The sequence below is a fragment of the Rhinoraja longicauda genome, chromosome 17, assembly GCF_053455715.1.
Source record: "Rhinoraja longicauda isolate Sanriku21f chromosome 17, sRhiLon1.1, whole genome shotgun sequence".
NCBI lineage: Eukaryota > Metazoa > Chordata > Chondrichthyes > Rajiformes > Arhynchobatidae > Rhinoraja > Rhinoraja longicauda.
In genome coordinates this window covers 12,918,859-12,942,840 of record NC_135969.1, presented here as the reverse complement: position 1 = coordinate 12,942,840, position 23,982 = coordinate 12,918,859, and the positions used below count along the sequence as shown (strand labels likewise).

Genomic DNA, 23,982 nt, shown 5'->3' with positions numbered 1-23,982 from the left:
TAAACCTTTCCTATCCATGCACCTGTCCAAATATCTTTTAGTTTAAGATTTCCTTTTAAATCAGCTCAATTGATTTAAAAGGAAATGATTGTATTTGCAATTCTCCTCTCAGCCATTTCTTTCTAATGGTTTCAATTGACTTGCTGGATTTGCAGCAGATTCATTGGGAAGATATCCCAACCCTTAAATGCTGGGAAAGTTGAGGAAGTCTGCATTGTGCTGTTGAATTCCACGAGGACTCCATCCCCACTGTGCAAGCATCTCAGGAGCTAGCCAGAGTAGAAGCCCCATTTCAGGCAATTCTTGGTTGTCTTGAGATTCTGCTCATTTAAGCAGGTCAAAGATGAGGCCAAGTCCTCTTCGATATGCTCACTTTTAAGTGGTACATCAGGGCGAACATCATATTCCACAAAATGGAAAAGACAATGGAAAAATGAGCGACACAGTAGTGCAGTGGTGGAGTTGCAAACAGAAGGTAGTTGAGGCCAGTTCATTGGCTATATTTAAGAGGGAGTTAGATGTGGCCCTTGTGGCTAAAGGGATCAGGGGGTATGGAGAGAAGGCAGGTACAGGATACTGAATTGGATGATCAGCCATGATCATATTGAATGGCGGTGCAGGCTCGAAGGGCCGAATGGCTTACTCCTGCACCTATTTTCTATGTTTCTATGCTTCCTTACAGCACCAGAGACCTGGGTTCGATTCTGACTACGGGTGCTGTCTGTACGGAGTTTGTATGATCTCCCCATGACCACGTGGATTTTCCTCGAGTGCTCACATTTCCTCCCACACCGTACAGGTTCGTAGGTAAAGATTGTAAATTGCCCCAGTGTGTAGGCTGGTGTTAGTGTACAGGCATCGTTGGTCGGTGTGGACTCAGCCAAAGGGTCTGTTTCCATGCTGTATCTCTAATCTAAATTAAGCAAGCTCTTTGCATATTTGCAAATCTGTGGGATTCATTCCCACAGACAGCAGTGGAGGTCGTGTCATTGGGTTTTTTGAAAGAAGAAATTGGTAGGTTCCCAATTAGTAAAGGTGTCAAAGGTTAGGGGGAGAATACAGGAGAATGGGTTTGAGAGGGAAAAATAGATCAGCCACTATTTTGTAAAATTGCTTCAAAGGGTTTGAAATCTAACATTTCACACTAATGTTATGTATAATGATCAGGAGATTCAATGATAGATTGTTCAGGCAGGAAGAGTGATTTTGCATTATTAACAGTGTTCTCTCGTGGGGAATGGAAAGCATAATCGTTAGTTTCTGACCCAGTTCTCAGAGATATGGACCATTCATCTGGAGAAATGAATTTGAATTTTACCATAGCAACCAGGGAATTTAAATTCAACAATCAAATAAACCTGGAACTTAATAATAACTGTGTCAGTAATGGAAGCAAGTGAAAGACTATCAGGTACATTAGAGGCCATCAGGGCGGAAGTTTATTATTTGATTCCAGACCCACAAAGTGCCTCCTCAGACCAGGGGCAATTAGAACGAGACAATTAATGTCAAAGAGGTTCATATTCTATGAGAGAATAAATGATTTTATAAAATGGCAATCCTTTGGTTATTATAAAACTGTAACGTCCAGGTTCAGGAATAGCTTCTTCCCTACAGCCATCAGGCTAAAAACACTTTTAAACACAAACCTCCAAATAAGCTCTGAACTACATAGACTTGGGGACATTGGGGGGGTGTGTGTGTGTGTGTGTGTGTGTGTGCGTGCGTGCGTGCGTGCGTGCGTGCGTGCGTGCAAAGAGTGGTTTCCAATTCATCCAGTTGCCCATTTTAAGGAAGTATTTCATGATCAACATACCCTTTCGGTATATCTCCAACAATTTCTATTCCATACTTTCCAGACAGGTCCACGTACGTGCCAACCAACGTGGCAATTATTACCTATTTGAGGGCAGAGCATAAAATTAGCCTTGTTGGTTTTTAACTTTCCTTAAACAACTAACAGTAATCTCATGATAGACACAAATTGCTGGAGTTAATCAGCAGGTCAGGCAGCATCTCTGGAGAAAAAGGATGGGTGACGTTTCAGGTCGGGACCCTTCTTCAGTCTGAAGAAAGGTCCCGACCTGAATCGTCAGTCTGAAGAAGGGTCTCCACCTGAAACGTCACCCATCCATTTTCTTCAGAGATGCTGCCTGCCCACTGAGTTACTACAGCAGTTTGTGTCTATCTTTGGTATAAACCACCTTGTTTTTACAAACAGTATTCTCATATTCACTGACTGATTCGCTACTCACAACTTCAGAGAATTGGAGTTATTTGTTGCTCATTAGATTGATGTTTAAAGCTGCAAAATCAATTGAATTTAATTTTGACATTTAATATCAGCTTTTTTGCTACAATATCAGTAATGTTTTGGCTTGTTTCCACCTTTTAAGAGGAGGCAAATGAGCAAGACAAGCGCTAACAGTGGAGAAGAAAGGGAGGGTGCAGAAGAATTTTGATGTACCTTGGACCTTGTTATCTTTGGAGCATTGAGTGCAAGAGTCAGGAAGTCACTGTGTAGCTTTATAAAACTTTGGTTCACCTGCCCTTGGAGTATTGTGTGCAGTTCTGGTCACTCTATTACAGGAAGGATGTGGAGGCTTTGAATGGTGCAAAAAAGTTTACCAGGGTGCTGCCTGGATTAGACGATACGGGAAAGGAGAGGATCTATACTTCTACACTTTCCACTGCCTCAGCAAGGCCACCAGCATAATCGAGGACCAGTCTCACCACTCTTCTCCCCTCTCCCATCAGGCAAGAGGTACAGAAGTTTGAAAAGGTATACCTCCAGATTCAGGGAGAGTTTCTTCCCAGCTGTTGTCAGGCAACTGAACGATCCTCACACCAGCTAGAGTGTGGTCCCGACCTACCATCTACCTCATTGGAGACCTTTGAGCTATCTTTACTCAGATTTTATTGGACTTTATCTTGCACGAAATACCCTTTACCCCATTTCTGTACACCGTGGACAGCTTGATTGCAATCATGTATGGTCTTCTTATTGACCTGATAGCATGCAACAATATTGCTTTTCACTCTACCTCAGTACACATGACAATAATAATGAACTAAAAACTAAACTAAACTAAACTTGGTTGGACAAACTTAAGTTGTTTTCTTTGCAGCGTCAGAGGTTGAAGGGAGACCTGATAGAAGTTTATAAAATTATGAGAGGTAGAGCCATCAGAACCATTTTCCCAGGGTGAGGATATCAAACATTAGAAGACATCGTTTTAGAGTTAGAGGGAAAATGTTTAAAGAAGTTGAGTGAGGCATGTTTTTGTAAGCAGAGAGTGGTAGGTGCCTGTAATGTTATGCCATGGGTGATGGTGGAATCAGATAAGATAGATGTATTTAAGAGGCTTTTAGGTAGGTGTATAGAAATGCAGTGAATGGAGGGATATGGTTCATGTGCAGGCACAAGGGGTTAGTTTAAACTAGCATCGTGTTAATATAGACATAGTGGGCAGAAGGGCATGTTCCTGGCCTGTACAGTTTATGTTCTATATTCCACGTCGGTGCAGTAAATGCATTGAAATATGTGCGAGTGTCTTACCAAGAAAGCCGACTTCATTAATCCATCAGACAACACTTATTCTTACCTCAATGAGTTCAATAGGAATCGGTATTGGCAGCTTTGATTTGAAATAGTCATTTATCACCTTCACTCCCAGCATTGTGGACATGGCGATTAAACCTGCAACCAGGGTGCCAATATTTGTCAAGTGTATCACGTTGAACACATCGATTAAGGTCTGTAGGGAACATAAAAGATCAATATAAATGTACCCGATCAAGGCAAGTGACATACAACCGAGGGGTTTAAATGCACAAACTAGTGACTGAGTTTTTATCAGTTTGATCTCCAGGAAAGCTTGCACTAGGTAGGCAATACCTTCATTGACATTTTTAGTTAAGTTTGGAGGGAAAAGCTTCCCTGGTTTTTGAATAAATTCCAGTGTAAGAAGGGTCCCGATCCGAAATATCACATATCCGTGTTTTCAAGAGATGCTGCCTTACCTGCTGAGTTGCTCCAGCATTTTCTGTAAACCAGCATCTGTAGTTCTTTGTTTCTACATTCTGTACTTTTGTCCAAGTCAAATACTTTCATTGAACGCTTTATCTTTATGAAGTGCATTTTCTGTGTCCAGTTATGATCACTGCATTTTATGAAGGACATGAAGGTCCTAGAGAGGGTGCAGGAGAGATTTGCTAGAATAGTTTCACAGATGAGGGATTTCTGTCATGTTGAAAGACTGGAGAAACTGGGCATTTTTGCTTGAAAGGCAGAACTGAGATTTGAAGCAACATTTTGATGAACCTGAATCGAGTTTCTGCCTCTTTAAGCAGAGGAGTTAGGAACCAGACTGACAGATCCAAGGTAATTGGCAACAGATCCTTGGGAGATGCAAAGAAAAATTACTCTTACATAGAGAGGAGTTACGTTCCATAATGTACTGTCCATAAGTGTGGTGGATGCAAATTCGGTTGCAGCTTTCAAAAATGAAACTAGGTAAACATTTCATGGGTGGATAAGGCAAAATATAGTCAGACTGAGAGCAATAATGAACACGGATGAAATCAAAGTGGCAGCCAGACTAAGAATCTGGGTGGTTGAGAATATTAAAGACTAGCAGAACCAATTGGCCTGCTGCCCATAAGTTACACCGTACTGTGGAGAAAAACTCGGGGAATAGGATTGACTTGGACCACTATAAACAAGTTCATATTAATTCTAATTTTTGGAAAGGGCGGCACGGTGGCGCTACGTTAGAGTTGCTGCCTTACGGTGCTAGAGGCCTGGGTTTGATCCTGACTATGGGTGCTGTCTGCATGGAGTTTGTACATTCTCCCAAAGACCATGTGGGTTTTCTCCGGGTGCTCCAGTTTCATCCCACATTCCAAAGACATACAGCCTTGTAGGTTAATTGGCTTTGGTTAAAAAATTGTAAATTGTCCCAAGTGTGTAGTGTGTGCTAGCGTAATGGGGATTGCTGGTCAGCGTGGATTCGGTGGGCCAAAGGGCCTGTTTCTGCACTGTTTCTCTAAACTAAACTAAAACATTTGTAGGTAACATATTCCTGATCATGGCAACCCATCAGCCAAACAAAAAAGTACTAATTTAATGTCTGAATTCTTGTCCCTCTCTCCCCAACACTTCTATTGCCATTGTATGTGGCTACATGGAATGACAGTAAACTGAACATAGCACCATGAATCCATACTTTAGACTTTTAGACTTTACACGTTAAACTTTAGAGATATAATGTAGAAACAGGTGCTTCGGCCCACCGAGTCCACGGCGACCAGTGGTCACCTTATACACGAGTTCTATCCTATGCACTAGGGATAATTTAAAGAGGCCAATTAACCAACAAACCCGCACATCTTTGAAAATCGGAGCACCCGGAGAAATCCAGGGAGAACATACAAACTCCGTACAGACAGCACGCACCCGAGGTCAGGATTGAACTTGGATCTCTGGTGCTCGTCCGCTGCACCACTGTGCCGCCCAATACCCCAGCACATAATGATAGAAGGTTGGCCAGAAACAAAGAAAAACACGCAGAAAGTTAAAAATAAATCTTGGTGGATTCACTTTGAAGTTTATCTGAACAGTAAAGTGACTATTTATATAATTTAACTTGAACTTCATTCTCCATTAGCAGATTTCTCACACAAAGATAACATTTATTTCAATTACTCAAGTAGGTATTTATGATACTTTGATATGTTTTTAGAGATTGCAAGAGGTGGGAGGGGTTGATTGCTTGACTACTGACAGCTTTAATTCTTGGGCATTGAGCTGAGCTTCTTTCATTTGTAAACTCATTGCCCATGGTGAAGAAAGACCTGGAGTGGATTGAAGAGCCCCATTGTTCATCGCACACACCAGATTTTTTACCTAGCTGGTCAATCATTCAGAACCTGTTGACGTATTTGATGAATATAATAGATAACTGCGTTCATGATAGAGAATTAACTTAATTCATGATAAGATGTCATATGTTGCAGCCATGCCAAGTCAACAGTTCTCTTCCCATCTCCTCCAGTAAGGAGGAAAATGTGTTCTAATTAGTTGATGGTGATCCATTTCTGTTCCAGCTGTGATATCATGAGACGTAGAGTCATAGAGGGGAGATACATTTCCTCCCGGTGGATGCAACAAGGACTACAAACAATCATGGCTGCCAGCAAAAGACTACAAAACCCATATTCAGCAGGGCTGCCTGCCCTGCTGACACTGATTGCTGCTGACACTGATTGCTGCTGACACTGATTGCTGCTGACACTGATTGCTGCTGACACTGATTGCTGCTGACACTGATGGCTGCTGACACTGATGGCTGCTGACACTGATGGCTGCTGACACTGATGGCTGCTGACACTGATGGCTGCTGACACTGATGGCTGCTGACACTGATGGCTGCTGACACTGATTGCTGCCCAGCTGAACCAGATGAGCTGCTTGCCTCAGTGAGAGAGCTAAAAGGGAAGGGAAGCAGTATATTTAAAGAGAGAGACAACGACTGGAGCAGAGAGGGAGAGAAGCAGTGTTTGAGTTATATTTTTGTAAGAAGGCAGCAAGCTACAGTTTTGATTTAACTACCTGTTTTGGTTTTGTGTACCTGTCTGCAAACAATTAAGTTTACCTGTTTTTGGAAAAGACTAAATATATGGAATTTAAGTTTGAAAACAAGAACTTTTCTGTCTTAATTTCCGGCACCCACACCTCCCAACCTTCAAGAGAAAAGCTCCCGACCTCTCAAGACATCACACAGCATAAAATCTTAAATACTGTCCAAGTTCCAGAAATTGAAGTCATCCACTCTTTCAAGATGCTTCACAACATGGCGTCTCTTGTATGCGGGTTTAGTAGACTATTTCTGTACACTTGCTAATCTGGGGTATGGCAATACTCTACTGGACTAATTGTAAGATAAAGAATTTATCTTAGCACTTCGTGCAAGTGACAATAAATCCTTGAAGTCTTTTGAAGTGAAAGCAGACTATTTATATAACTTGCAGAAATAAGGGACTGCAGTTGCTGGTTTAAAAACCCCACAAAGTGCTGGAGTAACTCAGCGGGTAGGGCAGCATCTCTGGAGAACATGGATAGGTGACGTTTCGGGTTAGGACCCTTGGAGTCATCCCTCTTTCAAGTCCCTTCAAAACATGGCACCTCTTGCATGCGGGCTCAGCAGACGGCTTCTGTGCACTTGGCCTTCATCGAAAACGTCACCAATCCTTGTTCTCCAGAGATGCTGCCTGACCCGCTGAGTTACTCCAGCACTTTGTGTCTTTATTTATATAACTTACTGATATCTAAACCACTTTACTGTACCTGGATTAGAAAATGTTCAAAAAGAAGGATGTCTGCTCATACAGCACCTTACACATTGTGTTCGGAACATGCCAACACACTTAAGATACCATTGAATAATAGTCACTTTGAAATGCAGCAGCTAATTCAGACACAGATCACAGAGATATAATCACCAGCCAATCTGGTATTGAGGGATAAATATTGGCAAGAACGATGGGAATAATGGAACTAATTACTATAGAGAGCAGACAGGATCTTTGGTTCAGGTTTCATCTGTAAGCTGGCACCCTGCAGTCTCTCAGCACAGCACTGAAATGTCACTCTTGATCTCTGTTCCCAGTTTAGAATGAAACTCCATGCGGGTGTTAAGGATCATTTAAATAAGGTTTTCAGGATTTTCAAAAATAATCTGAAAGGATTGCACAGAGAGAAATATTTTAATTGTTTGTGGGGGTGCCATGGACAAATGCATAGAACGCAGATCACAGTACCGAAGCTGGAACAGTACAGTCATGAGGCATCATGCAAATTGGAGGAACAGCACCTCATATTTCGCTTGGGCAGCTTACAATGTTGAGTGAATGGTAATTTTTTCTAATGTTAAGTAACCCCTGCATTCCCTCTCTCTGCCCTTCCCCCAGACTCAGTCGTCCTACTAGTTCCACTGTTCACATCACCTCTTCCCCAGCCAACAATGGGCCATTATGACTTCCACCTTTCCTTGGTCATATGTTGCCGGCCCTGATTTGTTCCTACCTCCAGTTCTCCCCCCACCCCTCTCTACTTTCAGTCTGAAGAGGGGTTCCAACCAGAAAGGTCATCTATTCCTTTTCGCCAGAGGTACTGCCAGACCTGCCGAGTTACCCCAGCACTGGTGTAGACCAGCATCTGCAGTTCCTTCCTGCATTGAATAGTACAGAACAAGGACCAGGCCCTTTGGCCCACAATGTATCTGCATGAACATGATGGCAAGACCAACTCTGATCTGCCTGCACATAATCCATATCCATCCATTCCCTGCATATCCACGTGCCTATCCAAAAGTCTCTTAAATGCCACTATCATATCTGCCTTCTCCATCACCCCTGGCAGTGCGTTCCAGGCACTCACCACTGTCTGTGTAAAACACCTACCCCTCACCTCTCCTTTAAACTTTGACCATCTCACCTAAAAGCTATGCCCTCCACTATTTGACATTTCATCCGGGGGAAAAGATTCTGACTGTCTACTTTATCGATGCATGTCATATAACTTTATATATTTCTACCAGGTCTCCTTGCAACCTCCAGTGTTCCAGAGAAAACAATCCGACTCTGTCCAACCTCTCCCTGTAGCTAATGTCCCCTAATCCAGGCATCAATCTGGTAAATCTCTGCACCCTTTCCAAAGCCTCCACATCCTAGCTCTAACAGGGTGACCAGAACTGCATGCAATACTCCAAATGTGGCCGAACCGACGTGCTATAATGCTGCTTCATGACTTCCTGACTCAATGTCGCGAACAATGAAGGCAAGCATACCATACACCTTCAATATCACTCTATCTATGCGTGTCGCCACTTTCAGAGAGTTATAGACTTGGACCCAAGGTAGTCATAGTGGAAGGAGGCCACTCAGCCCAACTTGCCCACACCTTGTCAACATGTCCCAGCCACACTAGTTCCACCTGCCTGCGCTTGGTCCATATCCCTCCAAACGTCCTATCCATGTAGGTAATCCATGTAGATCTAAGTAACAATGATGGAACCATGTTCCGTAGAGATGTTTGGAAAACATTTTATGAGGAAAAGAGGGTGGGCCTAAAATTTGTACTAAAATGAGAAACTGTAAATCTGAAATGGATATTTTTTTTCCTATCGCAACATCTAAATGAAATTAGGATGCAGATAAACTGCGACCTCCATGAATGGAGAAAGTTGGTCAACCAGAGAATGATCTATCATTCCTCATATGCCTCTGTCAGATTATTCTTATCTCTATGGTTGTAATCAGATACCATTTGCATGCAGTCTGCCTCCTCTTTAAACTCTGGCCTGCGATGAAATTTGGGAGTGTTCATCCTGGTGACTGGGTTCCCCTGGAAGTTCAGTTAGTTTACAAGCTTTCCGCTAATCAACAACGACTGGTTGCACTTGGCTGTGTTCTGTGTTCTTTCTGAACAGTGGAAATTGACACCCATCAATTAATTGGCAATTTATCTTCTTGATCAACTCACATATTGCCGTCTCCATGACATTCAATAGGGTGGGTAAAGTTCACATGAAGCCAAACAAAATAAAGTTTAACCCTTGGTGGCATCAGATCAGACACTAGCACATTCACCCCTTGTGAAACACCGAGTAATTTGTAAAGCAAATTGACGGGTGTTTTACTGATGGTTTATACATCATCATTGTTAAAGAATTAAAATCAGCAACAATTCCAATGTCTTTTTTTAAATGTTGCATGACTTTTTCTCATCACATATCCTATTGCTTGATTGAGTCACGTATCAGATATGAACTGAATGCATCTAATGGGCAGGTATTTTAGTTGATAGTCTAATGCACTTTGAGATATTTGGTGTTCTAGTGTCTACCTGCATTATGTTTTATCCGTATCCTAATAGACACTGTTCTGCTCACCTGTTTACAGTATACTTTTTAACCTTCAAGGGCTTCCAGTTCACAAATTACTCAAATTTAACATTTGTATCTTCTATTCAAATCTCTCTTTGTACTTATCCAGCCCCGAACCAATAACCTCAACTAGCTCTAGAAATCTCTGCAAACCCTATGTACTCTCTCTGACTCACGACTGGTATCCTGCTCTCTAACATTGGGGGCGGCAAGGTAGCGCAGCGGTAGAGTTGTTGCCTTACTGCACCAGAGACCCGTGTTCGATCCTGACTACGGGTGCTGTCTGTATGGAGTTTGTACGTTCTCCCCCTGACCGCGAGGATTTTCCTCAGTGGTCCAGTTTCCTCCCACATTCCTGAGACATACAGGTTTGTAAGTTGTGTAGGAAAGAACTGCAGATGCTGGTTTAAATCGAAGGTAGACACAAAATGCTGGAGTAACTCAGCAAGGCAGGCAGCATCTCTGGAGAGAAGGAATGGATGACGTTTCGGGTTGAGTCTGAAGAAGGGTCTCGACCCGAAACGTCACCCATTCCTACTCTCCAGAAATGCTGCCTGTCCCACTGAGTTACTCCAACATTTTGTGTCTACCTCAGGTTTGTAAGTTAATTGGCTTTGGTAAAGATTGTAACTTGTAACTTGTCCTTAGGGCTAGTGTATGGGGGACTGCTGGTCGGTGCGGACTCAGTGGGCCGAAGGACCTGTTTCTGCGCTGTTTCTCTAGATTGAAAAGAAACATTGTACCGAACCACCCTCCCTCTCTCCTTCTCTTTCTAACTATAAGATATTGATTAATGACTAATTGCTATGCAAGTTTAACCAATTATCAACCTGCAAACCTTTGCACACCCTTTGAGAGGGGTTGACAGACTTTCTTTCAACAGGCAAGTTTAGCATGTGGTCACATGGTAAAGTGATGGAGTTAGGCCTGAGATTGGAAGAATGTTCTTCATTTGAAATAGTAGTGTAAATAAATGGAACTCCCTGCCTCTGTGGACAGTGGGTAACCAGGCTGAGTTTGTATGATACTAGAATAGTCAATGGTTTCTTTATTATCACGTGTTCCAGGGTACAGTGAAATACCTTTTTTGCATTTGGCTCAGCAAGACTATCACCATACATAAGCACAATCCCCCGGTTAGTACAGAATGTACATAACAGCCCACTGAATCTAAACCTGAGGCGCCATTTTGCAGTCCCAGCTGCAGTTGGCTGCAAAGGCCCGTTGCAACCGTCGCCTCCGTTCTGGTCGTCCTGCGAAACATCTCCCTCTCCTTGCACGGCCCTCTTCAGCCCTTGTTCCCCAGGGGAGGGAGGGAGGGGCGCCTCCCACAGCTGACCTTGAGGGTGCAGAAGTTAAGACCCCCTCTGGAATGCTAAGGGATGAGAGGATATTTTGTTCTAGTGGACACAGACAAGGAACAGTAATCACCTCTACAAATGGTAGACATTGCTCAAGAAGGCTGTTGTTCCTATGGCATAGACCGAAGATGCTATGTAACGCTCTTGCTGTGACTCCTCACCTTTGGACAGCACAGTGGGAATTTGGAAACACAAGAGACTGTGGATGTTGGAATCACGAGCAAAATACAAAGTACTGGAGGAAAAGCCGTGTCAATGGAGGGAAATGGAAAGACAATGTTTAGGGTTGGGACCCTTCTTCAGACTCAGTGGAAAGTTACGTGACAGTGAGGCTGGCTATAATGGCGGTTTAAAACTCCAGTTATAATTGCAAAACCACATTTCACAAAGGCACCCATTACTCACATAGATGAGCGAGAGGGGTCCATTCCTCCTGGAAACATTGATGCCGAGCACATACTTCAGCTGTGACACCAGCACGTGGATTGCTGCCCCCGTGGTGTATCCACGGACAAGAGGGTCGGAAAGGTACGTGACAACAAATCCAAACCGTATCATCCCCAGCAGGACCTGCACAGCGTGAAACGGCACAAAGTTTACAGATAGATAGCAGAAAGCATTTTTCCTTCACCTCTTGTGATCATAATGTAACCCAACAGTCTTTCTAAACCAAGACTTACCCACCGAATAACGAAAGGCCTAGGTAAAGTGAATGTGGAGAGGATGTTTCCAATAGTGGGAGATCTCTCACTATTCAGCCTCTGAATAAAAAGGCGTACCTTTAGAATGGAGAGGAGGATTAATTTCTTCAGCCAGAGGGTGGTAAATCTGCGGAATTCGTTGCCATAGATGGCTGTGGAGGCTGTCATTGGGTGTTTTTCAAGCGGAGATTGATAGGTCCTTGATTAGTAAAGGTTTCAAAGGTTATGGGGAGAAGGCAGGAGAATGGCGTTGAGGGGGAAAAATAGATCAGCCATGATTGAATGGTGGAGCAGACTCGATGGGCCAAATGGCCTAAACCTGCTGCCATATCGCAGGGTCTATTGTGACCTTGTTTAGAACTATGTTGATTAGGTCCACTATTAATGAACAACTATGTTTCCTCTTCATTGCCTTACATGCTGTGCCCTTTAACACAGCATTATCTGCTTGAAGGTCTCATTAAGATTCATCGCCTGTTTTATAAGATCAAATATGGGTAAAGTCCATGATAAGGCCAAATGAATCTAATTTTAACCACTGGTGGAAGAAAACAGCAAATGCCCATTATCCAACCCATACACATTACATGGGATAAGAATACAGACACGTCTACATTACATCCTGCATGTATGTATTGATTGTATCCCTTGCAATCATTTTGTTGTGCTTCCCACCAAAAGAAGTCGACCATATAATGGGAGATAAGATTATCGCATCTTCCTATAAGAGTAATCTTTCTGATAAAGTAGAACTACTTCATATAAGTACTGGGGAATTTGGTTTATTGGTGGGGCACCTTCCTTGCCCTCAAAGTTGGCTGCAGGAGGTTTGCTGGTGGAGAAGGATGGTTTGCTGGGGATTCTGATGAGGTGACGGCTGCAATGGGCCTTTATATAGCCAACGGCAGCAGGGACAACAGACAATAGACAATAGACAATAGGTGCAGGAGGAGGCCATTCGGCCTTTCGAGCCGGCACCGCCATTCAATGTGATCATGGCTGATCATTCTCAATCAGTATCCCGTTCCTGCCTTCTCCCCATACCCCCTGACTCTGCTATCCTTAAGAGCTCCATCTAGCTCTCTCTTGAATGCATTCAGAGAATTGGCCTCCACTGCCTTCTGAGGTAGAGAATTCCACAGATTCACAACTCTCTGACTGAAAAAGTTTTTCCTCATCTCAGTTCTAAATGGCCTACCCCTTATTCTTAAACTGTGGCCCCTTGTTCTGGACTCCCCCAACATTGGGAACATGTTTCCTGCCTCTAACGTGTCCGAACCCTTAATAATCGTATACGTTTCGATAAAATCTCCTCTCATCCTTCTAAATGCCAGTGTATACAAGCCTAGTCACTCCGGGACTGTGAAAATAGTGCCAAAACCCTGGTGACCCTTACAAATGGACTCAATGGGCTGTTTCAATATATTCGGCGCTTAATTGGGGATTGTATTTATGTATGGCAATAATCAGTAAGGTCAGTAAATTAGGGCGGCACAGCAAAGGGTGGCACGGTGGCGCAGCAGTGGAGTTGCTGCCGTACAGCGCTTGCAACGCCGAAGACCCAAAGTTCGATCCCAACTACGGGTGCTGTCTGTACGGAGTTTGTACCTTCTCCCCGTGACCTGCGTGGGTTTTCTCCGAGATCTTAGGTTTCCTCCCATACTCCAAAGACGTACAGGTTTGTAGGCTAATTGGCTTGGTATGTGTAAATTGTACCTAGTGTGTGTAGGATAGGTTAATGTGCAGGGAACACTTGTGGGTACGGACTTGGTGGGCCGAAGGGCCTGGTTCCACACTGTATCTTGCACTATACATTATTCACTTTATCCTGTATTCATCCACAGTGGACAGCTCGATTGAAATGATTTATCTTCTTTCTGCTGACTGGATAGCGTGCAACAAAAAGCTTTTCACAGTACCTTTTGTACATGTAATAACTGAACTAAACTAAACCTAACTAAACTAAACTAATTCAACATCATGCTCGTTCTTCTCTCTCTGATGGTATCTTTTTATACTTTGAGCATATGATAAGCAGGGACAAGTCAGAGGCTGGCCTGGGTGTAGAGACGTGAGCCATGAATTGTGCAGAGTTGTTGGTGGCTGGTTGGTGAAGGGTCAGGAAAAAAAGGGGTTGGATGTCTTGCAATTCGGGTGTGAGAAACAGGGAGAGCTGTTGGACAGAGATTGAGTTGTGTGCTCATGATAGAGATGGATTGTGCTTGCTTACATGTGGGTGTTGAAGATGTCTCAGTGTGCCACTTGTACTTATAACAATGCAAAGGAGTTCATTCAGCCCATTGATTTATGTAGCTCCCGAGAGAAACAATCCCAACAGTCCGTTTCTTTGTACATGCTCAGATTCTCTCACAAATACCCATCAACCAGGGTGGCACAGTGGCGCAGCGGTAGAATTGCTGCCATACAGCGCCAGAGACCCCAGTTCGATCCTGAGTACGAGTGCTGCCTCTACGGAGTTCGCACGTTCTCCCTGTGATCGCATGGACTTCCTCTGGCTGATCTGGTTTCCTCCCACACTCCAAAGACGTGCAAGTCTGTAGGTTAATTGGCTTCTGTAGATTGTTCCAAGTGTGTGGGATAGAACTAGTGTACGGGTGATTACTGGTTGGCGTGGACGATGGGCCAAAGGGCCTGCTTCCACGCTGTATCTCTAAAACTAAAACTAAAATGCAAGACTAAACAGTGATATACTGTTGCTACTTAACCCACCAGCACATCTTTAGGATGTGGGAGGAGACAGGGGCACTTGAAGCAAACCCACAAGGTCATGCAGAGAAGGTGCAAACTGCACAGATAGAACCTACTATTAAGGATCAAACCGGGGCCACTATCAGCCCTGGTTCAGAAGGTTACATTCAAAACCTGCTCTAGCAACCTGAGCACAGTATCCACACTGTTGCCCCGGTGATGCACCATTGGAAAAGCTGTCCGTTGCTCTTGAAGTCGATATAAAGATCCCACAGTATTTTCCTGAAGAACAGCAGGAGAATTAGCCCGAACATCTGAGCAGATAGTTACCCGCACTGATCATTACAATGAAATAATGTATGATTGCAACTTTGCAAGCTCATGCAAGCATGCTGTATGTGTGAGCTTGGTGTGGGCAGACTGGCTCATGCTAAATGGCCATGACTATTTCTGATGGCATCTATTTCACTGTTCATATCCCTTCGGTCTCACCTCCTCCTGAGCCAACAATCGACCTTTGTGGGCTCTATGGCCATAGGTGCCATCTAGTTTGTTCTGTTCCTCTAGTTTCCCTCTCCCCTGACTCTCAGTCTGAAGGAGGGTCTCGACCCGAAACGTTACCTATTCTTTTTCTCCAGAGATGCTGCCTGACCTGCTGAGTTACTCCAGCTTTTTGTGTCGATCGTCAGAGATAAGAAGACAGATATGAGCCAAAAGGGTAAAGGGTTGCAAATTGTTAAGCTCGGGGTAGAAAATTGCCCCTCCTTGTCTGCATTGCACTTAGGGGCAGTTTCCAAAAGGTAAATCCTGAACTTCCATTTGCTTCCCATTAACTTGCTGCACCTGCATGGCTAACTTTTTGTGCTTCATATCTTAAACGATGCAGCCCTCAATCATACCTTTCCACCTTTCTGCCCCACATGAATACTCGCTCCGAGTTCCCTTGTGATAACTCACTTGGAAGATCCCAGCAAGGAAGGTGACCATCGCTGCCACTTTCACTCGCATCATGTCTCGCGCCACCGTGTCTATCACAACTGTTCCGTTCGTACCATTCATAGAACTGATCACAAAGTCCTCCTCCGGAGCCACCCTCTCAGTTATAGACCCCAACATCACACTCAGGACTGCAAAGGATCCTACAACAAGACAGAAATAGATGTCAGTGAAATTAATACAAACATCGTTAGTTTAGTTTAGAGATACAGCATTGAAACAGGCCCTTCGGCCCACGTCAACCATCGATCACCCAGTCACACTAGTTGTATGTAATCCCAGTTTTGTATGCCACACACTAGAGGCCATTTACAGAAGCCAATTAACCTACAAACCTGCACGTCTTTGGAATGTGGGAGGAAACTGGAGCAGCAGGAGAAAACCCGTGCGGTCACGGGGAGAATGTACAAACTCCATACAGACAGCACCCACAGTCAGGATTGAACCTGGGTTTCTGTCACTGTAAGGCAGCAATTCTACTGTGGCACCACTGTGCTGCCCCATTCTGGACTAGAACAAATGATAATTCTTACCTTCCCTTCAGTAAATCGAATGCAACGTGTAGTAACACAACATAACATGCATGGAATGAAAAAGCATTACACTTCATGGTGCTTTGAATAAAATGATAAAAAAATCGTACTGCATAGCGTACTATTACTTCAACATTTTGTACTTTGTCCAACCATCTGCCCATTAAATTCCACCCCTCCCCCTCACCTGTATTCACCTAGCACTTGTTAGATTTTGTCCAGTCCTCACAGCAATCAGTCCTAACCCAAAACGTCACCTATCCATGTTCTCCAGAGATGCTGCCTGACCTGTTGAGTTACTCCAGCACTTTGGGTCTTTTTTTAAGTAATGCACATAACATAAATTCAACAAATAACATATGAAGTTTGTTCCAGGTAGAATATTTGCAGAGTTTTAAAATGCTCATCTTTGTTTACAGATCCCTTTAGTTCACGTCTCTTTTGTTCTCCCTATCTCTCTGACTTCCCTCAACTCAGCAATCCGCCAACATCTGCAACCTCCTCCAACCCAGAACATAAAACAGAACCTGGTGGGTCAAGCAGCATCTGTGAAGGCAAAAGGTGTAAGTCGATGTTTTCAGGCCGAGACCCTGCATCAGGACTGAGAGGGAAGAAGAGAATGGGGAATGAGGGAGAAGGGGTTGAGGTAGAGGATGGTCGATGATCGGTGGAACCAGATGGGAAGGAGATGAAGGCCAGATGCAACTAGGTGAGGGGAGAAAATGGGGAAGGTGAACATAGGGAGAAAAAAAGCAAAGACAGAAATGGATGTAGGTGAAATTAATAAAAACCTCAGTTTGCCATTAACATTATGGATTAGATCAGATGATAATAATTACTTTCCATTCAGTAAATCTAATGCAACAAGTAGTAACAGGTGAATGTGTGTGAAAGGAAGACAACAAAAATATGGGTTTCAGGTGACTCTTTTATTGTATGTTTCATGTTCTTATTTCTACCTTCATACTAGCCATATTTTTGGTCAATGGTTCAAATACCTTCCGATGGTATTGTTTCTAGTTTTATGTGCCAATGCTCCATGGAATGTTTTTGTTGCATGTCCTAAATAAGTACAACTTGTCATTATTGAATGAGTCAATCCCCTTAGGAAGGATACTCCAACTGCATTGGAACATTGTGTGTAGAAAAGTCATATCAGCAGCTAACAGATAGCAAGGGATGAAGTGGTAGATAGACAGTGCAGGATGGTGTGCGTAGTGGAGCTGTAATTTCTGCGCATTCTCTTGAAATGTTACATTATAATCTGCACCCTGTTTACTTTCATTTTCTTTACACTTTCTGTTGTATTTGAATATAATTTGATTGTAATCATGTCTGGATGATGAATGGTGGTGAAACTGTGGAATTCATTGCCCCAGACAGCAGCAGCAGCAGCAGAGGCCAAATCATTGTGTATTTTTAAAGCAGTGATCAATAGGTTCATGATTAGTAAGGGCGTCAAAGGTTATGAGGAGAAAGCAGGAGAATGGGGTTAAGACGTGTTAGATTAGCCGTGATCAAATGATGGGAGCAGACTTCTTTGCCTTATGATCTTATGATTTTCCTGGATAGCATGAAAGACATAACTTTTCATTATATCTTGGTACATATGACAATAATAAACCTATACCAGTGAGCTCAATGGTATGTCGAAATAGGGAGCTACATGGGATGTATGACTAGTGCTCTATGCAGAGGGTGGGGGAGGTGGAAGGTGGAAAGTGCAAGGGGGAGATGGAGCAAGCCAAAGAGATTTTGGGAATGCATGACACAGTTTCTTTGTCACAAAGTGGTGGCAGGGGAAAGATCAGTGGGATGGATTTATTCACAAAATGCTGGAGTAACTCAGCAGGTCAGACAGCATCTCGGGAGAGAAGGAATGGGTGACGTTTCGGGTCGAGACCCTTCTTCAGATGGATTGTTCTGAGCATTGCCCAGATCCCATAAGCGAAAATGAAAAGGATGCAGTCAGGTTTATCCACATAGACATTTCTTCCTCGTAAGGGAATGGATTTCGTGGTAAGAGATTTCTGATGGCAAAAGGAGGGATGATGAAGAAGGGGAAAAAGTTCATAAGTTCTAGGAGCAGAATTATGCCATTCAGGCCATCAAGTCTACTCCGCCATTCAATCATGGCTGATCTATCTTTCCCTCTCAACCCCATTCTCCTTCCTTCTCCCCATAATCCCTGACACCCTTACTAATCAAGAATCTGTCAATCTCCACCTTAAATATATCCATTGACTTGGCTTCCGCAGCCGTCTGTGGCAATTCCACAGATTCACCACCCTCTGACGAAAGAAATTCCTCCTCATCTCCTTTGGAAAGGTGTATCCTTTTATTCTGAGGCTATGACTTCCGGTCCTAGACTCTCCCACTAATGGAAACATCCTCTCCATATTCACTCTTTCTAGGCCTTTCACTGTTCGGTAAGTTTCAATAATGTCCCCCTTTTCCTTATAAACTCCAGCGAGTACAGGCCCAGTGACTTCAAATGGTCATCATATGTTAACCCACTCATTCCTGGGTTCGTTCTAGTAAACCTCCTCTGGACCCTCTCCAAATGCCAGCACATCCTTCCTCAGAATTGCTTACAGTACTTCAAATGCAGTCTGACCCAGTGTCTTATAACATCTCCGTGTTATAAGGCTTGACATCTCCATTTTTGTATTCCAGCCCTCTCTAATTAAATGCTAGCATTGCATTTGCCTTCCTTACTACCGATTTGAATTGCAAATTAACTTTTTGGGAATTCTGCCCAGCACTCCTAAGTCCCTTTGCACCCACAAAAGTGGAAGATCAAGTACTGACAGGAAAAGAAGAGTGCCGAACTTACCTACTGAAACATGTCTGGAAGTCCCGAATATAAAATAGACGAGCACAGGGAAAAAAGATGTATAGAGACCAAATACAGGGGGAACAGCTGCCAAAAGAGCATACGCCATACCTGTAAAGCAAAATGCAAATTAAGTTAATCTTAAAATTAGGTTCAGTTAGGCATCTTACAACCCAGCAGTATGAATATTGATTTCTCTCATTTCAAGTAACCCCTGCATTCCCTCTCTCTCCGCCCCTCCCCCACCCTAGACGTCCTGCTAGCTCCACTGTTCGTCTCTGCATATCCCTTTGTTATCACCTCTTCCACAGCCCACAATGGACCATTGTTGGCTCCACCTTTCCTTGGTCACCGGTGCCGGCCCTGATTTGTTCTGGACCTTTTCATACCTCTAGCTTCCCTCTCCCCTGACTCTCAGTCTGAGGAAAGGTCTCAACCCGAAACGTCACCTATTCCTTTTCTTCAGAGATGCTGCCTGACCCGCTGAGTTACTCCAACATTTTGTGTCTATCTTCGGTGTAAGCCAGCACCTGCAGTTCCTTCCTACACAAATTAGGTTAATGCTCTAACACTAGTAGATTTTTTTTCATTGAAATAAAGACGTTTGGGTTCATGATCTTTCAACATATAATCCATGGCCATATTACGCCTATTTAAACGTATATTGCTTGCCCTGTCCTGTTCAATTACCTGAGAATTAGAACGTGGAGGCTCTGGTGAGGAATCCTCTTATTAGATGTATTACATCGTACAACTTTTGATTTTATTGATTCTTTCTCTGGCCATAAGAGCTCAATTGCGTTGTACAACGACAGAGAAAGCAATAGCTATCAGATTGTTCCCCTTGGGGTTAGTTTATATATTAAACAATGAATAATAATAATATGTAGGAAGGAACTGCAGATGCAGGTTTAAACCGAAGATTGACACAAAAATCTGGAGTGACTCAGTGGGTCAGACAGCATCTCTGGAGAAAAGGAATAGGTGACGTTTCGGGTCGAGATCCTTCTTCAGTCTGAGAGTCGGGGACAGGGAAACAAGAGAGAGAAGGTGATATAGATGTTCACTCTTCTTAGCCACAAATGAGAAGTTTAGTTTAGTTTAAAGATACGGCATGGAAACAGGCCCTTCAGCCCACCAAGTCCATGCTGACCATCGATCACCCATTCACGCTATTTCTTTGTTATCCTACTTTCACATCCACTCCCAGCACACTAGGGGCAATTTACAGAGGCTGATTAACCCGAAACCCGCATGTTTTGGGGATGAGGGAGGAAATCGGAGCATCTGGAGGAAACCTACGCAGTCACAGGGAGAACGTGCAAATTCCACACCAACAGCACCCGAGGTTAGGATCAAACCCAGTTCTCTGCCGCTGTGAGGCAGCTACTCTACCAGAACATCAGCGATCCCTTTTAAGAGCATTCTCTGACTGTTTCATAGATTATGTCATTATGTAAAAAGAAAGCTGGGATTGGTTATATGGCACAGAACTACAAAAAAAAAGGGTTTAGAAGTCAGGTTAAACAAGAGCAGAACATGACTAGCCATATTCCACTCAGTAAACAGGATCATCAATGCAGTAATGGTGGCTCCTCTTAGTGTTCACCTCAGTAACACTGAGTATAAGGTGTGACATCTAATGCTGGCCAAAACATTAATATTCAACGAGATGTTCCACCCTAATGTTTTGGAGTGCATTTTGGCAAGTATTTCATCTGGTGACTCAGTCTATGACTCCATCATACTTCCTGGGATTGTGTATGTGCCTCTAATGTCCGGAAGGGGCCTAGCCATTGCCATGAATTGATGTTTGCAAATGATGAAGTGCTCACTCTGTGGTAACTGCACAATTCCAACACTGAATCCAGAGCAGACGTCACCCAGCAGCCATTCCCGCAAAGGATACTTGGGCAGCCAGTGAAGGATCGGGACCAACTTGAACAGTAAAGCTTGGGCTTTGGAGTTCGAACATCTGAAAAAAATCAAGGTATTTAGTTAGTGTTAGCTTCGTAGACATTTTTGATCTCCCTATGGACAACATAAAGACATTACTGAAATCCTTCAGAAAATCCAGCAACGATATTTCTAAATTGTTGTCCGATAGTTGAACACAACTCACCTGTCCAAATAAAAATCAACTGAACTCCATTCCACTAGAAACAAAATCAGATATTGAAGTTGCCTACTGAAGTTAGTTTAGATACCAAACAAAAACGTTAGCTTAATTTTAGTTCATAGAAACATAGAAAATAGGTGCAGGAGGAGGCCATTCGGCCCTTCGAGCCAGCACCGCCATTCATTGCGATCATGGCTGATCGTCCCCAATCCATAACCCGTGCCTGCCTTCTCCCCATATCCCTTGATTCCACTAGCCCCATGAGCTCTATCTAACTCTAAAATCCATCTAGTGATTTGGCTTCCACTGCCCTCTGTGGCAGAGAATTCCACAAATTCACAACTCTCTGGGTGAAAAAGTTTTTTCTCACCTCAGTTTTAAATGGCCTCCCCTTTATTCTAAGAATGGGGCCCTTGGTTCTGGACTCACCCAACATTGGGAACATTTTTCCTGCATCTAGCTTGTCCAGTCCTTTTATAATTTTATATGTTTCTATAAGATCCCCTCTCATCCTTCTAAACTCCAGTGAATACAAGCCGTCTTTTCAATATTTCCTCATATGTCAGTCCCGCCATCCCAGGGATCAATCTCGTGAATCTACGCTGCACAGCCTCAATTACAAGGATGTCCTTCCTCAAATTAGGAGACCAAAACTGTACACAATACTCCAGATGTGGTCTTACCAGGGCCCTATACAACTGCAGAACCTCTTTACTCCTATACTGAAATCCTCTTGTTATGAAGGCCAATATTCCATTAGCTTTCTTCACTGCCTGCTGTACCTGCACGCCAACTTTCAGTGACTGGTGTACAACGACACCCAGGTCTCGCTGGACCTCCCCCTTACCTAACCTAACTCCATTGAGATAATAATCTGCCTCCTTGTTTCTGCCGCCAAAGTGGATAACCTCACATTTATCTATATTATACTGCATCTGCCACGCATCTGCCCACTCACTCAACCTGTCCAGGTCACCCTGCAACCTCCTAACATCCTCTTCACAGTTTACACTGCCACCCAGCTTTGTGTCATCCGCAAACTTGCTAATGTTTCTTCTAATTCCCTCTTCCAAATCATTAATATATATGGAAAACAGTTGTGGCCCCTACACCGAGCCTTGCGGCACTCCACTCGCCACTGCCTGCCATTCTGAAAAGGACCCGTTAACTCCTACTCTTTGCTTCTTGTCTGCCAACCAATTTTCTATCCATGTCAACATCCTACCCCCAATACCATGTGCTCTAATTTTAGTCACCAATCTCCCGTGTGGGACCTTATCAAAGGCTTTCTGAAAGTCTAGATACACTACATCCACTGGCTCCCCTTCATCCATTTTACTTGTCTCGTCCTCAAAAGATTCCAGAAGATTAGTGAAGCATGATTTCCCTTTCATAAATCCATGCTGACTTGGACTTATCCTTTTACTGCTATCCAAATGCACCGTTATTACCTCTTTAATAATTGACTCCAGCATCTTCCCCACCACCGATGTCAGGCTAACTGGTCTGTAATTCCCCGTTTTCTCTCTCGCTCCTTTCTTGAAAAGTGGGATAACATTAGCTATCCTCCAATCCACAGGAACTGATCCCAAATCTATTGAACATTGGAAAATGACCACCAATGTGTCCACTATTTCTAGAACCGCCTCCCTGAGGACCTTGGGATGCAGACCATCAGGCCCAGGGGATTTATCATCCTTCAGTCCCATTAGTGCTTTTTGTGCTGCTTTGAGCTGTATAAATATTGCCTGTAATCCGTGTATTGTTTGAGAAGATGGAAGCAGGTGCCTGAGTGAACGATGGTACACTCAGGTCTCTGTGTCTTCTCCCACCTTGGTGTTAAAGTAAAAGGTTTTAACTGAGTCTTGTGTTCTTTGGATTATTTCATGGATAAGTCTAGGCGACTATCACACTCTGTCCTCCAGTACATCTGGGAGATTGTTTGTATCTTCCTTAGTGAAGACAGTTCCGAAATACCTGTTCAACTCTTCTGCCATTTCCTTGTTACCCATAATAATTTCAACCGTGTCTGCCTTCAAGGGACCCACATTTGTGAAATTATTAGAGACAGAGCATTGAAAAAGGCTCTTATTACTCAGTATCCACGCCGACCAGCAATCACCCATTCACGTTGATTATTGTAAATATATTATTACATTTATAAATACAATAATATTATTTACATAAATATATTATTAATGTAATAATATAAATTATATTATATTATATTAATATCATACAATATGGTACAATTATATTATATGAATTATAATATAATAATATTATTATTATATTGATCAAAATATAATTATTATTGTTATATCATTAAATAACATTTTAATTACTATTAAATTATTAATGTCAGCTTAAGCACCATAAGAATAATTCAGTTGAATTTTAGTGCCAACCCCAAACTACAAATGCTTCCAATTTGACCTTGAACATAATTTATTTTTTCTACTTGAGTTTTGTTTTATTAATCTTTCCAGTTTGAGTTTAAGCTCTTGTCTGTTGGTGAATCTGGATAGCTCGTTTCACATGGGTCGTATTTGAGCCCAAGCTGCGAGTCTTGTGATTTGGTATAAGAAGTGATAAATTGGAACAGGAAACCAAATGTGAAGTTATTGGAAACCAAATGTGAAGTTATTCGAAATCAAAGCAATGCATGCATGCTGAAGTAAATCTAGTGCAAATAAATCATAATCATAATCAATCACAATCACAATCATACTTTATTAGCCAAGTATAGACATAGAAACATAGAGAATAGGTGTAGGAGT

General features: G+C 43.0%; 1 protein-coding gene across 1 annotated transcript in view; it reads right to left on the bottom strand.

The window, feature by feature from the left end:
• slc26a6.2 (solute carrier family 26 member 6, tandem duplicate 2) overlaps positions 1-23,982 on the bottom strand; it is a 67,660-nt gene that overhangs the window by 27,296 nt on the left and 16,382 nt on the right. The window contains exons 3-8 of the mRNA XM_078414683.1: positions 20,919-21,058; positions 19,084-19,194; positions 15,676-15,857; positions 11,714-11,878; positions 3,606-3,758; positions 1,817-1,899 (exon numbers count right to left, since the gene is read on the bottom strand). Coding sequence (XP_078270809.1) covers positions 1,817-1,899; positions 3,606-3,758; positions 11,714-11,878; positions 15,676-15,857; positions 19,084-19,194; positions 20,919-21,058 — 834 coding nt within the window. The remainder of the gene's footprint in view (positions 1-1,816; positions 1,900-3,605; positions 3,759-11,713; positions 11,879-15,675; positions 15,858-19,083; positions 19,195-20,918; positions 21,059-23,982) is intronic.